Genomic DNA, 16,622 nt, shown 5'->3' with positions numbered 1-16,622 from the left:
CGCCTCTTTGAGCTGTAATTTGACCCCCTTAACATGCTTCAGAACTCACCAAATTTAACACACACATCAGGACTGGCAAAAATTGCAATCTAAAAAAAAAATTAAAATTAAAAATTTAAAAAAACAACTCAAAATTGCGCTCTAGCGTCTCCTAGGAAAAAACACAGACCAAACTGCTTGTAACTGTCGTTAAGAATGTCGTAGGGACATGAAACAAAAAACTCTGTGTAGGTCTCACTTAGACCTAGATTTCATACGTTGACTTCTTTCAGCAAAAATCAACAGGAAGTTGGCAAAAACCCCTTCAAAACAAACGTTTCCTAAAAAAATTTCATTTTTGCGTCTTTGAGCTGTAATTTAACCCCCTTAAAATGCTTCAAAACTCACCAAACTAGACACACACATCAGGACTGGCAAAAATTGCGATCTAATTAAAAAAAAAAAAATTGCGCTCTAGCGCCCCCTAGGAATAAAACACTGACCAAACTGCTCCTAGGAAGAAAAAACAGACACAACTGTGTGTAACTTCGGTTAGGAATGTCGTAGAGACATGAAACAACAACCACTATGTAGGTCTCACTTAGACCTAGATTTCATACGTAACCTCGTTCAGCAAAAATCAACAGGAAGTTGGCAAAAAACCCTTCAACACAAACGTTTCCTAAAACATTTAATTTTTGCCTCTTTGAGCTGTAATTTCACCCCCTTAAAATGTTTAAAAACTCACCAAACTAGACACACACATCAGGACTGGCAAAAATTGCGATCTAAATAAAAAAAAAAAAATTGCGCTCTAGCGCCCCCTAGGAATAAAACACAGACAAAACTGCTCCTAGGAAGAAAAAACAGACAAAACTGCGTGTAACTTCAGTTAAGAATGTCGTAGAGACATGAAACAAAAACCTCCATGTAGGTCTCACTTAGACCTAGATTTCATACGATGGCCTCTTTCAGCAAAAATCAACAGGAAGTGGGCAAAAAAACGCTTCAAACAAACATTTCCTAAAATAAATTCATTTTTGCCTCTTTGAGCTGTAATTAGACCCCCTTAAAATGCTTGCAAACTCACCTAACTAGACACACACATCAGGACTGGCAAAAATTGCGATGTAATAGAAAAAAAAAAAACTCAAAATTGCGCTCTAGCGCCCCCTAGGAATAAAACACTGACGAAACTGCTCCCAGGAAGAAAAAACAGAAAAAACTGCGTGTAACTTCAGTTAGGAATGTTGTAGAGACATGAAACAAAAACCTCTATGTAGGCCCGACTTAGACCTAGATTTCATACACTGACCTCTTTCAGCTAAAATCAACAGGAAGTTGGCAAAAACCCCTTCAAAACAAAAGTTTCCTAAAAAAAAATTCATTTTTGCCTCTTTGAGCCGTAATTTGACCCCCTTAAAATGCCTAAAAACTCACCAAACTAGACACACACATCACGACTGGCAAAAATTGCGATCTAATTAAAAAAAAAAAAATTGCGCTCTAGCGCCCCCTAGGAATAAAACACTGACAAAACTGCTCCTAGGAAGAAAAAACAGACAAAACTGCTTGTAACTTCCGTTAGGAATGTCGTAGAGACATGAAACAAAAACATCTATGTAGGTCCGACTTAGACCTAGATTTCATACACTGACCTCTTTCAGCAAAAATCAACAGGAAGTTGGCAAAAACCCCTTCAAAACAAAAGTTTCCCAAAATTTTTTATTTTTGCCTCTTTGAGTTGTAATTTGACCCCCTTAAAATGCTTTAAAACTCACCAAACTAGACACACACATCAGGACTGGCAAAAATTGCGATCTAATAAAAAAAAAAAAAAAAAATTGCGCTCTAGCGCCCCCTAGGAATAAAACACTGACAAAACTGCTCCTAGGAAGAAAAAACAGACAAAACTCAGTGTAACTTCAGTTAGGAATGTCGTAGAGACATGAAACAAAAACCTCTATGTAGGTCTCACTTAGACCTAGATTTCATACGATGACCTCTTTTGGCAAAAATCAACAGGAAGTTGGCAAAAAACCCTTCAAAACCAACGTTTCCTAAAACATAAAATTTTTGCCTCTTTGAGCTGTAATTTGACCCCCTTAAATTCTTCAAAACTCACCAAACTGGACACACTCATCAGGACTGGCGAAAATTGCGATCTAATAAAAAATTCAAAAAAAAAAAAAATTGCGCTCTAGCGCCCCCTAGGAATAAAACACAGCCAAAACTGCTCCTAGGGAAAAAAAAACAGACAAAACTGCTTGTAACTTCAGTTAGGAATGTCGTAGAGACATGAAACAAAAACCTCTATGTAGGTCTCGCTTAGACCTACATTTCATTCTCTCACATCCTTCAGTAAAAATCAACAGGAAGTTGGCAATTAACCCTTATAAACAAAAGTTTTGTAAAAATCTGTCACCTTTTTTCAAACATTATCTCCTCTGAGGGCGTTTGTTGTGTCGTCTTCAAACTAGCACAGGAGAGAGATTGAACCCTTCTGATTAAAAGTTGCGCAAAACGTTTTTCTAACTGCTCCGGTTTGGATTTTATGAGCCTTCAAAGAACTTCTGCACTGCTGCCGCCTAAGATGGCCGCTTAAAAGCAGGAAGCACCAGCGTGACCACACAATGCAGAGAAGGTAGGTAGTGTGCGGGTAAATATATGTGGACTGGGTGAAAGAAGGAGGCACCAGTTTGACTCCAGGATACAGAGAAGGTAGGTAATGTGCAGGTAAAGGTATGTTGTCTGGGTGATGGCAGGAAGCACCAGCGTGTATGGGTGTAAGAAAGAAGCACCAGTGTGACCCCAGGATGCAGGGAAGGTAGGTAACGTGCAGGTAAAGATATGTTGAATGGGTAAAGGCAGGAAACACCAGCAAAAGTCGGGCCCGCGCATTTAATGTTTCATTTGAACTTCCACACTTTTTTCATGCAGGATGCACCGAGGGATGGAGGCGAGGAAGAGGAGGCTGGAGAAGACGACCGAGCGGACAGCGTTGCCTCCAAAACAAACAATCAGGAGCCCAAATCTACGAACCAGTTCAACTACATCCAGAGAGCCTCTCAGACTCTCAACAATGCACTGCGGGTAGGGAAGAAAACATTTAATGATGTTTTGTTTTGGTTATTTATAATATGACAAAAATGTCCGGTCCAGGGTGTCAATCTCATTTTATTTAAGGGCCACATTTTAATCTGGCAACCACAATTGTCCTGTTAAAATACACACTGTTTATTTTTTTATCCATCCATCTTCTTGCGCTTATCTGAGGTCGGGTCGCGGGGGCAGCAGCCTAAGCAGAGAAGCCCAGAGTTTCCTCTTCCCAGCCACTTGGTCCAGGGAATTATTTTGGTTACATATATCCGTAAATGGAAAAAGAAAACCATTCATCCATCCATTTCCCACTGCTTATTCCCTTCGGGGTCGCGGGGGGTGCTGGAGCCCATCTCAGCTGCAATCGGGCGGAAGGCGGGGTACAGCCTGGACAAGTCGCCACATCATCACAGGGCTAGTCACCAGACTTTTACTATAAAATGTATGGTGTTTTTTTTTTTTTTACAGCATATTACTGTAAATGGGGGCTATTCAACTACATAATGAAGAGGGCCGCAGTTAGAAGAGCCCAAAATGTGGATGTTTGGCCAGGTTCTATTCCTTTGAGACTTAGTTGTGTCACAGGTATTTGTTGTTGAACCCCATGATGCAGAGATGGAGGCAGGCATTGGATAGCAAGACATGATTTAATTAAAACTAAACAAGAACAAACAAAAAGCACGCACGTGGGCGGAATAACAAACTAAGGGAGCTAGCACTGGGAGCTAGAAAAAACAAAAAGGAACTTTAGCATGGAAGCTAGTGGATAGCAAACAGAAAAACTGGAAATAACTAATGCTAACAGAAACAGCTTACCACTACAAAGACCAGGAAAAAGTGTAGCATGACAGGTAGTAGCTGTCACAAAATGACATGACAGGTAGCTCGACAAGAGTGACATGTGGCAACGACAATGCAATACAATGATCCAGCACTGACTGGAGGAACAAAACAGGTCAAGTAGGACCTGGCTGATTGACATCAGGTGTGACCAGATGCCAATCAGCCGCAGCTGAGTGAAAACAGGACACAGGGAGACAAACAGGAAGCTGAACCAAAATAAGAGCACTAGACAGGAACTAAGGACAGGAAATACTAAACACACAGAGGAGTAACTAAAACACAAACAAACTATCAGTGGCAGCTCTGACAAGTTGACTTCATTACAAAACAAACACTCAATAAATTAATTGTTCTGCCAGCGCTACTCATTTTTAGCATGCGCGGCTTGACAGATAGTTAACAGCGTGTCAATCTCATTTTATTGGAGGGCCACATTGTGGTTGGTTGAGTGAACGTACTGTTAAAACTAATCTGGTAACCGCAATTGTCCTGTAAAAATACCCATTGTTTATCTTCCACTTATCCGAGGTTGGGTCGCGGGGGCAGCAGCCTAAGCAGGGAAGTGCAGAGTTTCCTCTCCCCAGCCACTTCGTTCCAGCTCTTCCCGGGTGATCTTGATTCGTTCCCAGGCCATCCGGGAATTATTTTGGTTTTATATCCATAAATAGAAAAACAAAACCATTGTTTGTGTTTTTTTTACATTTAAAAAATGGCAGCTTAGTCACAAGACTTTTACTGTAAAATGTATGTTTTTGTTTTTTTTACAACGTATTACTGTAGATGGGGGCTTTTCAACTACATAATGAAGAGGGCCGCAGTTTCAAGAGCCCAACATGTGAAGTGAATTATATTTGTATAGCGCTTTTCTCTAATGACTCATATCGCTTTTACATAGTGATACCCAATATCTAAGTTACATTTAAACCAGTGTGGGTGGCACCGGGGTAAAGTATCTTGCCCAAGGACACAACGGTAGTTACTCGGATGGCGGAAGCGGGGATCGACCCTGGAACCCTCACGGCCGCTCTACCAGACGAACTATACTGCCCCAAGTGGACGTTATTGCCAGGTTGCATTCCTTTGAGGCTTAATTTACTTAATTACAAAGTAAACACTCAATAAATTCATTGTTCTGCCAGCGCTACTCATTTTTAGCATGCGCGGCTCGACAGATAGTTAACAGCATGTCAATCTCATTTTATTGGAGGGCCACATTGTGGTTGGTAGAGTGAACGTACTGTTAAAACTAATCTGGCAACCGCAATTGTCCTGTAAAAATACACATTGTTTATCTTCCGCTTATCCGAGGTTGGGTCGCGGGGGCAGCAGCCTAAGCAGGGAAGTGCAGAGTTTCCTCTCCCCAGCCACTTCGTTCCAGCTCTTCCCGGGTGATCTTGATTCGTTCCCAGGCCATCCGGGAATTATTTTGGTTTTATATCCATAAATAGAAAAACAAAATCATTGTTTGTGTTTTTTTTACATTTAAAAAATGGCAGCTTAGTCACCAGACTTTTACTGTAAAATGTATGTTTTTTTTTTTTTTTTACAACATATTACTGTAAATGGGGGCTTTTCAACTACATAATGAAGAGGGCCGCAGTTTCAAGAGCCCAACATGTGAAGTGAAGTGAATTATTTTTATATAACGCTTTTCTCTAGTGACTCAAATCACTTTTACATAGTGAAACCCAATATCTAAGTTACATTTAAAGCAGTGTGTGTTATGGTTAACTGAGGAAGGTGACGACAACAGACACTAGAGGGTGTGTAGCTCTATTTATTTATTATAAATATACAAACCATATATATAATAATCAAACAATATAAATATAAACTAAGGAAATTGAGTGTGAACTAGATCCAAGAGTGTGTATGGTGTAAGACTATGTGTAGTATTTAACTGGAGGGTTTTACCGTAAATGTTGGTGAGAGCGAAAGAACACGGAAGTCCGTGGGGCGGAGATATGATCCAGGGCGAGCGAGAGGCGTCGAGAAAAACATGTCCAAGCGGGAGGTCGAGATCCAAGGGGCCATGCGAGAAACAGGGGAACGACGACACACACAGCAACGTCAAACACGGGAACGGAGGTTGTACGTGATAGAAGACTATACTCCGGCGAGCGATGGCAGGTTGTCCAGGCTTAAGAAGGCAGCTCCTTTATTACATACAGGCGCGTCCCTGGATGTGCACGCCCGTGGGCGTGTCCTGAGGAGCATGAGTGCCGTTGGCAAGGGTCTGAGCCGTAACAGTGTGGACGGCACCCGGGTAAAGTGTCTTGCCCAAGGACACAACGGTAGTTACTCGGATAGTGAAGTGAAGTGAAGTGAATTATATTTATATAGCGCTTTTTCCTCAAGCGACTCAAAGCGCTTTACATAGTGAAACCCAATATCTAAGTTACAATTAAACCAGTGTGGGTGGCACTGGGAGCAGGTGGGTAAAGTGTCTTGTCCAAGGGCACAACAGCATTGACTTGGAAGGCGGAAGCGGGGATCGAACCTGGAACCCTCAAGTTGCTGGCACGGCCGCTCTAACAGCCAAGCTATACCGCCCCGATTGGATGTTTTCTCCAAGTTGCATTCCTTTGAGACTTAATTTACTTCAATACAAAGTGAACACTCAATAAATTAATTATTCTGCCATCGCTACTCATTTTTAGCATGCGCGGCTCGACAGATAGTTAACAGCATGAAGAAACGGAAGCTCTACAAGATCGACGCTACTTCTTTTGAAATTTTTTCCTTACTCAGTTTGATTTCTTTACACTTCTTCCTTTGTTTTAGGCTTTTAGGACTGGAAATATCAACAGAAAGTAAACGTTACAAAAGAAAAACGTGTATTTGACTTCAATTAAATAGAATTTTTCGTATTTATACGTTCAGAAAATGAATGACAGAGGATTTAAACAACATTCACACATCAAACATTGCGCACAATGCGTGTGACTTGAATTTACGCCTGTGTTTACGCCTTAGTTTTTAATGCAAATATTGATCCTTCCTGCAGGATAGAAGCTGCCAGACGACACCACCTCCGCGCCGTAACTACTCGGCCGCCGCCAGCCAGGTGAGTTATTGGACGAGACCATCTTTATTCCACGTCTTTATTCCCGCTGATGCTAACACCGGCGTCTCTGCAGTGGGACATTTATGACGCCTACGTGGAGGAGCTGCACAAGCAAGAAATGAAAAAAGAGCAACAGAAGTCCAGGAAAGATGGCGACAAAAACCAAAAAAAGCTGACGCTGAAAGACACAGCGGTAAGTCAATGCCAGGCTATCCATAAATCAGCCGCAGAGGAAAAAATAGCGTCTTATAGTCCGGAATATAAAGTCGTTCTCCAACCGGTGATAGTTTTTAATCTGCAGGGTGACGACAAGCACGAAATGAGGACGGCCATCAAGCTTTTGGAGCGAATGGTCAACCAGAACACCTGTCATGAAATAGCACAAGGTACTTTTATTATTTGTAGCAGCTAACACTATTTCTTTAAAGGCCGACTGAAATGAGATTTTCTTATTTAAACGGGGATGGCAGCTCCATTCTATGTGGGTAGAGTAGCCAGGAATTGTACTCAAGTAAGAGTACTGTTACTTTAGAGATGTATTACTCAAGTAAAAGTAAGGAGTAGTCACTCAAATATTTACTTGAGTAAAAGTAAAAAGTATGTTGTGAAAAAACTACTCAAGTACTGAGTAACTGATGAGTAACCTGATTACGGCAACAAGTAATGCACAAAAATAATAAAAATAGCAATGAGCAAATTCAGAGCCAGGAATATCTCTTAAGCAACTAAAACAATAATATATATTAAATAATAGAACATTAAAATAAAGGCTTCACGGTGGCAGAGGGGTTAGTGTGTCTGCCTCACAATACGAAGGTCCTGCAGTCCTGGGTTCAAATCCAGGCTCAGGATCTTTCTGTGTGGAGTTTGCATGTTCTCCCCGTGAATGCGTGGGTTCCCTCCGGGTACTCCGGCTTCCTCCCACCTCCAAAGACATGCACCTGGGGATAGGTTGATTGGCAACACTAAATTGGCCTTAGTGTGTGAATGTGTGTGAATGTTGTCTGTCTATCTGTGTTGGCCCTGCGATGAGGTGGCGACTTGTCCAGGGTGTACCCCGCCTTCCGCCCGATTGTAGCTGAGATAGGCGCCAGTGCCCCCCGCGACCCCGAAAGGGAATAAGCGGTAGAAAATGGATGGATGGATTAAAATAAATTTAAAAAATGGCACATTGAGCCACAATAACTTAACAGCACCATAGGCTCAGTAGGCATTCATTGATTTGATTGATTGATTGATTGATTGATTGAAACTTGTATTAGTAGATTGCACAGTACAGTACATATTCCGTACAATTGACCACTAAATGGTAACACCCCAATAAGTTTTTCAACGTTCATCAATTACTTAATAAATGACCGAGTCGAGGTGATCTACCACATATATACATATACACACATATCATATATATATATATATATATATATATATATATATATATATATATATATATATATATACATTTGTATATATGTATCTATGTAACAGGGTCAATTACGTCTTGTAAATAATTTATTTTCTAAAGTTTTATTATTGTTATAATTACACAAAATATGTAAGTTACATGTAAATACCTGAATATTGTTTGATGTTTTGTCAATGTGGAACCATTGTCTCATTGTCCCTCCTACTGCAATAATTACTGTGACACCTGTCTTTTTTATATGCGTTAGACACGCCCTCCAACTTCCCTTTTTGTCTACGATAACGGGAGAGGTAGGCGTTCATGCGACGACAGAAAATGTCTTGTTAAGAACTTTAATTCATTTCTTGTTCATTATTATATATTTGTGTAGGGGCTCGACGATGGCACAAAGTTTTGATGACGATTGTATTCTGTTTTATCAGTAAAGTGCAGTGGAGAAACCCATGGTGTCGGTCGTCTTACATAAAAAAAACACACAACGCAGAGGAAAAGACCACCGGTTACACTTACATACATATACATTTATATATACAGTATATCATTTATATGTATTTATTTAGCCGTTTTTGTTGACATGTTAAAGGTGTTTTAATGAATATACATGCATGTTTAACATATAGATTCCTATCTTTCATGAAGACAAGAATATAAGTTGGTGTATTACCTGACTCTGATGACTTGCATTGATTGGAATCAGACGTCCACGTTTTCAAATGGAGGAGAAAAAAACTTCCTCCTTCCTGTCTAATACCAAATAAAAAATTGTTGTTTTTTGGCATCTTATTTGTCCAGCTTCCATATTCGTTTTCATACACTTTACAAGAAATACATTGGCGGCAAACGCCGTAGCTTGCTAGCTTGTTTGCGCTGGCTTTCGGAGACTCTTATTTTGTTAGCGCAGGGGTGATGGAGCGGCGCTTTTATTGTGAAGACAGGAACTGTGCAATCAGTCTTTAGGCTTTTGACGGGAAGTACGGTTGAAATATAAAGTGTCTTTTTTCCTTTACACTTTTGATTGATTGATTGAAACTTTTATTAGTAGATTGCACAGTACAGTACATATTTCGTACAATTGACCACTAAATAGTAACACCCAAAAAAAATGTTCAACTTTTTTAAGTCGGATTCGACGTGTGACGGTCACGTGACCGCCTGGCTCTGTTTGATTGGTCCAACGTCACCAGTGACTGCATTTGATTGGTTAAACGCAGGCATGCGTAGTTCCTACGTTGAAGCTCTGTCATTAACCAAAACAAACATTAATAGATCGATATAAAAAAGTAGCGAGTAGCGAGCTGAATGTAGATAAATGGAACGGAGTAAAAGTAGCGTTTCTTCTCTATAAATATACTCAAGTAAAAGTAAAAGTATGTTGCATAAAAACTACTCGTAGAAGTACAATTTATCCCAAATGTTACTCAAGTAAATGTAACGGAGTAAATGTAGCGCGTTACTACCCACCTCTGCTCATACTTGATCATTTCGCCATATTGCCATCATTTTGCTGAAAGGATTTAGTAGAGAACATCGACGATAAAGTTTGCAACTTTTGGTCGCTAATAAAAAAGCCTTGCCTGTACCGGAAGTAGCAGACGATGTGTGCGTGACATCACGGGTTGTGGAGCTCCTCACATCCGAACATTGTTTACAATCATGGCCACCAGCAGCGAGGGCGATTCGAACCGAGAAAGCGACGATTTCCCCATTAATTTGAGCGAGAATGAAAGATTCGTGGATGAGGAAATTTAGAGTGAAGGACTAGAAAAATAAAAATAAAAAAAGTTTAAAAAAATAAAGGCGATTGCAGTGGGAGCGATTCAGATGTTATTAGACACATTTACTAGGATAATTCTGGAAAATCCCTTATCTGCTTATTGTGTTGCTAGTGTTTTAGTGAATTAAATAGTACCTGAAAGTCGGAGGGGTGTGGCTACGGGTGTGTTGAGGCCAGAGTCTCTGAGGGAAGTCACGCAGCTGCAGCAGGACAGAAGCTCCACTGATGTCTCCGGTAAGAGCAGACTTATTACCACAATTTTCTCACCGAAAACTGCCGGTTGAGATGTAGTCGGGATCCATGTTCGCTTGACCGCTCTGATGAATGAGATGTTCTCATTTAATCGTGTCATACTTGATCATTTCGCGATATTGCCATATTTTTGCTGAAAGGATTTAGTAGAGAACATCCACGATAAAGTTTGCAACTTTTGGTCGCTAATAAAAAAGCCTTGTTAGTAGCAGACGATGTGCGCGTGACATCACGGGTTGTGGAGCTCCTCACATCTGAACATTGTTTACAATCATGGCCACCAGCAGCGAGGGCGATTCGAACCAAGAAAGCGACGATTTCCGCTTTAATTTGAGCGAGAATGAAAGATTTGTGGATGAGGAAAGTTAGAGTGAAGGACTTGAGAGAAAACATGTATTAGGATAATTCTGGAAAACCCCTTATCTGCTTTTTGTGTTACTAGTGTCATGCCTGTAAATCAGGTTTATGTTTGGTCATGTTATGTTTTGTTTATTGGACATTCAGTTCCGTTTTGCACTTCCTGGTTTGTTTTTGTTACCATGACTACTCACACCTGTTTCTAGTTACCACGGCCAGTATTTAAGTCATTGACTTTCTGTCCATCGGTCTGGGAACTTTGCCTTCATGCCTGCTTTCATTGCCTTTCATACTTCATGCCATGCTTTTCGGTTCATCCACGCCAAGTAAGTTTTTGTTTGTATTTATATGCCTTTGATAGTATCTTTTGTTTGTTTTGAAGATAGTATTGCCATTGTGCTGTTTTTGTCCTAAGTTTTAGTATAGATTATTATCCGCCATGGAGCGCGCTTTTTGTTTTGCCTTTTTGTATTTGGAGTATAAATAAAAAGCAAACAAGTACCTGAATTCACGCCTGGCTCGTCCTGTAATCCCTCCGCGTCGAAGGAGTGAATTGTGGATTATATTTATATAGCGCTTTTCTCAAGTGACTCAAAGCGCTTTACATAGTGAAACCCAATATCTAAGTTACATTTAAACCAGTGTGGGTGGCACTGGGAGCAGGTGGGTAAAGTGTCTTGCCCATGGACACAACGGCAGTAACTAGGATGGCACAAGCGGGAATCGAACCTGCAACTCTCAAGTTGCTGGCACGGCCACTCTACCAACCGAGCACAAACAATCCATGTCTAGGTCTGACAACTAGTGTTTTAGTGAGATTATATGGTGGTTCCTGAAAGTCGCAGGGGTGTGGCCACAAGTATGGTGACCGCCAGTGTCTCTGAGGGAAGCCACATTTTCCCCCCCCCCCCTCCTCCACGGTGTAAGCATCCCACGTTCGGGACGGCCGGTCGGAGGAGGCAGGAGAGTCCGCGGCTGCCTCTTTGACAGGTGCACGAGGAACGACGCACGCTCCGCTCATGTCTACGGTAAGAGCCGACTTATTACCACCATTTTCTCACCGAAACGTGCCAGTTGACATGTGGTAGAGAACCATGTTCGCTTGACCGCTCTGTTCCATAGTAAAGCTTCACTGTCATCTTTCAGGAATGTAAACAAAGCTGTGTTCGTGTTGCTAAAGGCGGCCGCAATACACCGCTTCCCACCTACATCTTTCTTCTTTGACGTCTCCATTATTAATTGAACAAATTGCAAAATATTCAGCAACACCGATGTCCAGAATACTGGGGAATTATGCGATTAAAGCAGACGACTTATAGCTTGGATCGGGGCTGGAACAAAATGTCTGCTACAATCTGTGACGTCATCATACCGCGACATTTTCGACAGGATACTTTGCACGAAATTTAAAATTGCAATTTAGTAAACGAAAAAGGCCGTATCGGGATGTGTTTCAATGTTAATATTTCATCATTGATGTATAAACTATCAGACTGCGTGGTCGCTAGTAGTGGCTTTCAGTAGGCCTTTAACAAAAATGGTTGTCAAATCTGCTCCTAACCTTGCTGTTTCTCGGCTGTTGTCTCAGATTTTAAATACTTTGAAGACGCAGCGGATGAATTTCGTGAGCCGGAGGGCACTCTTCTTCCCCTGTGGAAGTTCAGCTATGAAAAGGCCAAACTGATGTGTGTCACCGCCCTCTGCTGGTGGGTTGTGGAAGTGCGGAGAACTTCAGATTGACCACACTAATGACCGTGTCGTGTCTTGCAGGAATGAGAAGTATCCGGATCTGTTTGCTGTTGGACTGGGATCATGTAAGAAGTCAAACTTTCTACAGAACATATGTAGGGTAAATAAAGGGTAAATAAAAAGAGAATAAAATGATTTGCATATCCTCTTCAACTTATATTCAATTGAATAGACTGCAAGGACAAGATAGTTCATGTTCACACTGAGAAACCTTTCAGCCGCCGTCGTCGTCGTCTGTTCTCTGTTGCTTCCGCTCTTCGGTCGCTGCTGCCGGCTCTCCACCTCCTTCTGCCCGTTCTCTCCTCCTTCTACCCTTTTATACGTTAATTGTTCGCCGGCTCCGCCTCCCCACATACCTCCATCGACAGACGCAAGCTGGGCTTCCGACCGGCTGAGCCTACTCCCCCCCTCCTTTTTTTAAGGGGCGAAAAATGACTGTCACGGCCAACTGTGTCCCCGGTCTTCTCTTCATTTTCCCCTTGTTCTTCTTTTTGGTCTTCTTCCATGTCATCTGTGTCTTCTTCCTTGTCTTTCTCCTTGGCCTAGTGGTTACTGTTCAAATCCCGGCCGAGTCATACCAAAGAGTATAAAAATGCGAGCCATTACCTCCCTGCTTGGCACTCAGCATTAAAGGTTGGAATTGGGGGTTAAATCACCATAAATGATTACCAGGCGCAGCACCGCTGCTGCTCACTGCTCCCCTCAACTCCCGGGGGGTGATCAAGGGTGATGGGTCAAATGCAGAGAATAATTTCGCCACTTTAACTTTAACTTAACTTTGTCTTTGCCTTTTTCCTTGTCTTTTTCTTCTTTGTCCTTTTCTTTGTTCTCTTTGACCTTTTCTTCATCCTCTTTGACCTTTTCTTTGTCTTTTTCTTCATCCTTTAATTCATCCTTTTCTTTGTCTTTGTCTTCTTTGTCTTCTTTGTCTTTTCCTTTGTCTTCTTTTTCTTCCTCCTCCTCCTCATCATCATCATGTTCTTCTTCATCATTATCATGTTCTAATTCATCATCATCATGTTCTTCTTCTTCATCATCATCATCATATTCTTCTTCATCATTATGGTACTTTAACTTAACTTTGTCTTTGCCTTTTTCCTTGTCTTTTTCTTCTTTGTCCTTTTCTTCGTTCTCTTTGACCTTTTCTTTGTCTTTTTCTTCATCCTTTAATTCATCCTTTTCTTTGTCTTTGTCTTCTTTGTCTTTTCCTTTGTCTTCTTTTTCTTCCTCCTCCTCCTCCTCATCATCATGTTCTTCTTCATCATTATCATGTTCTAATTCATCATCATCATGTTCTTCTTCTTCATCATCATCATCATATTCTTCTTCATCATTATGGTACTTTAACTTAACTTTGCCTTTGCCTTTTTCCTTGTTTTTTTCTTCTTTGTCCTTTTCTTCGTTCTCTTTGACCTTTTCTTTGTCTTTTTCTTCATCCTTTAATTCATCCTTTTCTTTGTCTTTGTCTTCTTTGTCTTCTTTGTCTTTGCCTTTTTCCTTGTCTTTTTCTTCTTTGTCCTCTTCGTCTTTTCCTTTGTCTTCTTTTTCTTCCTCCTCATCATCATCATCATGTTCTTCTTGATCATCATCATGTTCTAATTCATCATCATCATGTTCTTCTTCTTCATCATCATCATCATATTCTTCTTCATCATTATAGTACTTTAACTTTACTTTGTCTTTGCCTTTTTCCTTGTCTTTTTCTTCTTTGTCCTTTTCTTCGTTCTCTTTGACCTTTTCTTTGTCTTTTTCTTCATCTTTTAATTCATCCTTTTCTTTGTCTTTGTCTTCTTTGTCTTCTTTGTCTTTTCCTTTGTCTTCTTTTTCTTCCTCCTCCTCCTCATCATCATCATGTTCTTCTTCATCATTATCATGTTCTAATTCATCATCATCATGTTCTTCTTCTTCATCATCATCATCATCATATTCTTCTTCATCATTATGGTACTTTAACTTAACTTTGTCTTTGCCTTTTTCCTTGTCTTTTTCTTCTTTGTCCTTTTCTTCGTTCTCTTTTACCTTTTCTTTGTCTTTTTCTTCATCCTTTAATTCATCCTTTTCTTTGTCTTTGTCTTCTTTGTCTTTTCCTTTGTCTTCTTTTTCTTCCTCCTCCTCCTCCTCATCATCATGTTCTTCTTCATCATTATCATGTTCTAATTCATCATCATCATGTTCTTCTTCTTCATCATCATCATCATATTCTTCTTCATCATTATGGTACTTTAACTTAACTTTGTCTTTGCCTTTTTCCTTGTTTTTTTCTTCTTTGTCCTTTTCTTCGTTCTCTTTGACCTTTTCTTTGTCTTTTTCTTCATCCTTTAATTCATCCTTTTCTTTGTCTTTGTCTTCTTTGTCTTCTTTGTCTTTGCCTTTTTCCTTGTCTTTTTCTTCTTTGTCCTTTTCTTCGTTCTCTTTGACCTTTTCTTTGTCTTTTTCTTCATCCTTTAATTCATCCTTTTCTTTGTCTTTGTCTTCTTTGTCTTTTCCTTTGTCTTCTTTTTCTTCCTCCTCCTCCTCCTCCTCATCATGTTCTTCTTCATCATTATCATGTTCTAATTAATCATCATCATGTTCTTCTTCTTCATCATCATCATCATATTCTTCTTCATCATTATGGTACTTTAACTTAACTTTGTCTTTGCCTTTTTCCTTGTTTTTTTCTTCTTTGTCCTTTTCTTTGTTCTCTTTGACCTTTTCTTTGTCTTTTTCTTCATCCTTTAATTCATCCTTTTCTTTGTCTTTGTCTTCTTTGTCTTCTTTGTCTTTTCCTTTGTCTTCTTTTTCTTCCTCCTCCTCCTCATCATCATCATGTTCTTCTTCATCATTATCATGTTCTAATTCATCATCATCATGTTCTTCTACTTCATCATCATCATCATATTCTTCTTCATCATTATGGTACTTTAACTTAACTTTGTCTTTGCCTTTTTCCTTGTCTTTTTCTTCTTTGTCCTTTTCTTCGTTCTCTTTGACCTTTTCTTTGTCTTTTTCTTCATCCTTTAATTCATTCTTTTCTTTGTCGTTGTCTTCTTTGTCTTTTCCTTTGTCTTCTTTTTCTTCCTCCTCCTCCTCATCATCATCATGTTCTTCTTCATCATTATCATGTTCTAATTCATCATCATCATGTTCTTCGTCTTCATCATCATCATCATCATATTCTTCTTCATCATTATAGTACTTTAACTTTACTTTGTCTTTGCCTTTTTCCTTGTCTTTTTCTTCTTTGTCCTTTTCTTCGTTCTCTTTGACCTTTTCTTTGTCTTTTCCTTCATCCTTTAATTCATCCTTTTCTTTGTCTTTGTCTTCTTTGTCCTCTTCGTCTTTTCCTTTGTCTTCTTTTTCTTCCTCCTCCTCCTCATCATCATCATGTTCTTCTTCATCATCATCATGTTCTAATTCATCATCATCATGTTCTTCTTCTTCATCATCATCATCATATTCTTCTTCATCATTATGGTACTTTAACTTAACTTTGTCTTTGCCTTTTTCCTTGTCTTTTTCTTCTTTGTCCTTTTCTTCGTTCTCTTTGACCTTTTCTTTGTCTTTTTCTTCATCCTTTAATTCATCCTTTTCTTTGTCTTTGTCTTCTTTGTCCTCTTCGTCTTTTCCTTTGTCTTCTTTTTCTTCCTCCTCCTCATCATCATCATCATGTTCTTCTTGATCATCATCATGTTCTAATTCATCATCATCATGTTCTTCTTCTTCATCATCATCATCATATTCTTCTTCATCATTATGGTACTTTAACTTAACTTTGTCTTTGCCTTTTTCCTTGTCTTTTTCTTCTTTGTCCTTTTCTTCGTTCTCTTTGACCTTTTCTTTGTCTTTTTCTTCATCCTTTAATTCATCCTTTTCTTTGTCTTTGTCTTCTTTGTCCTCTTCGTCTTTTCCTTTGTCTTCTTTTTCTTCCTCCTCCTCATCATCATCATCATGTTCTTCTTGATCATCATCATGTTCTAATTCATCATCATCATGTTCTTCTTCTTCATCATCATCATCATATTCTTCTTCATCATTATGGTACTTTAACTTAACTTTGTCTTTGCCTTTTTCCTTGTCTTTTTCTTCTTTGTCCT

General features: G+C 39.7%; 1 protein-coding gene across 1 annotated transcript in view; it reads left to right on the top strand.

The window, feature by feature from the left end:
- Positions 1–16,622, top strand: part of LOC133535465 (dynein axonemal intermediate chain 1-like) — a 51,525-nt gene that overhangs the window by 5,791 nt on the left and 29,112 nt on the right. The window contains exons 7-12 of the mRNA XM_061875326.1: positions 2,920–3,072; positions 6,929–6,988; positions 7,062–7,181; positions 7,290–7,374; positions 12,386–12,503; positions 12,568–12,611. Of these exons, the coding sequence (XP_061731310.1) occupies positions 2,920–3,072; positions 6,929–6,988; positions 7,062–7,181; positions 7,290–7,374; positions 12,386–12,503; positions 12,568–12,611 (580 nt within the window). The remainder of the gene's footprint in view (positions 1–2,919; positions 3,073–6,928; positions 6,989–7,061; positions 7,182–7,289; positions 7,375–12,385; positions 12,504–12,567; positions 12,612–16,622) is intronic.

This window comes from Nerophis ophidion, linkage group LG16, assembly GCF_033978795.1.
Source record: "Nerophis ophidion isolate RoL-2023_Sa linkage group LG16, RoL_Noph_v1.0, whole genome shotgun sequence".
Lineage (NCBI taxonomy): Eukaryota > Metazoa > Chordata > Actinopteri > Syngnathiformes > Syngnathidae > Nerophis > Nerophis ophidion.
The sequence above is the reverse complement of the archived record's forward strand: the minus strand, read 5'-3'. Positions and strand labels throughout refer to the sequence as shown.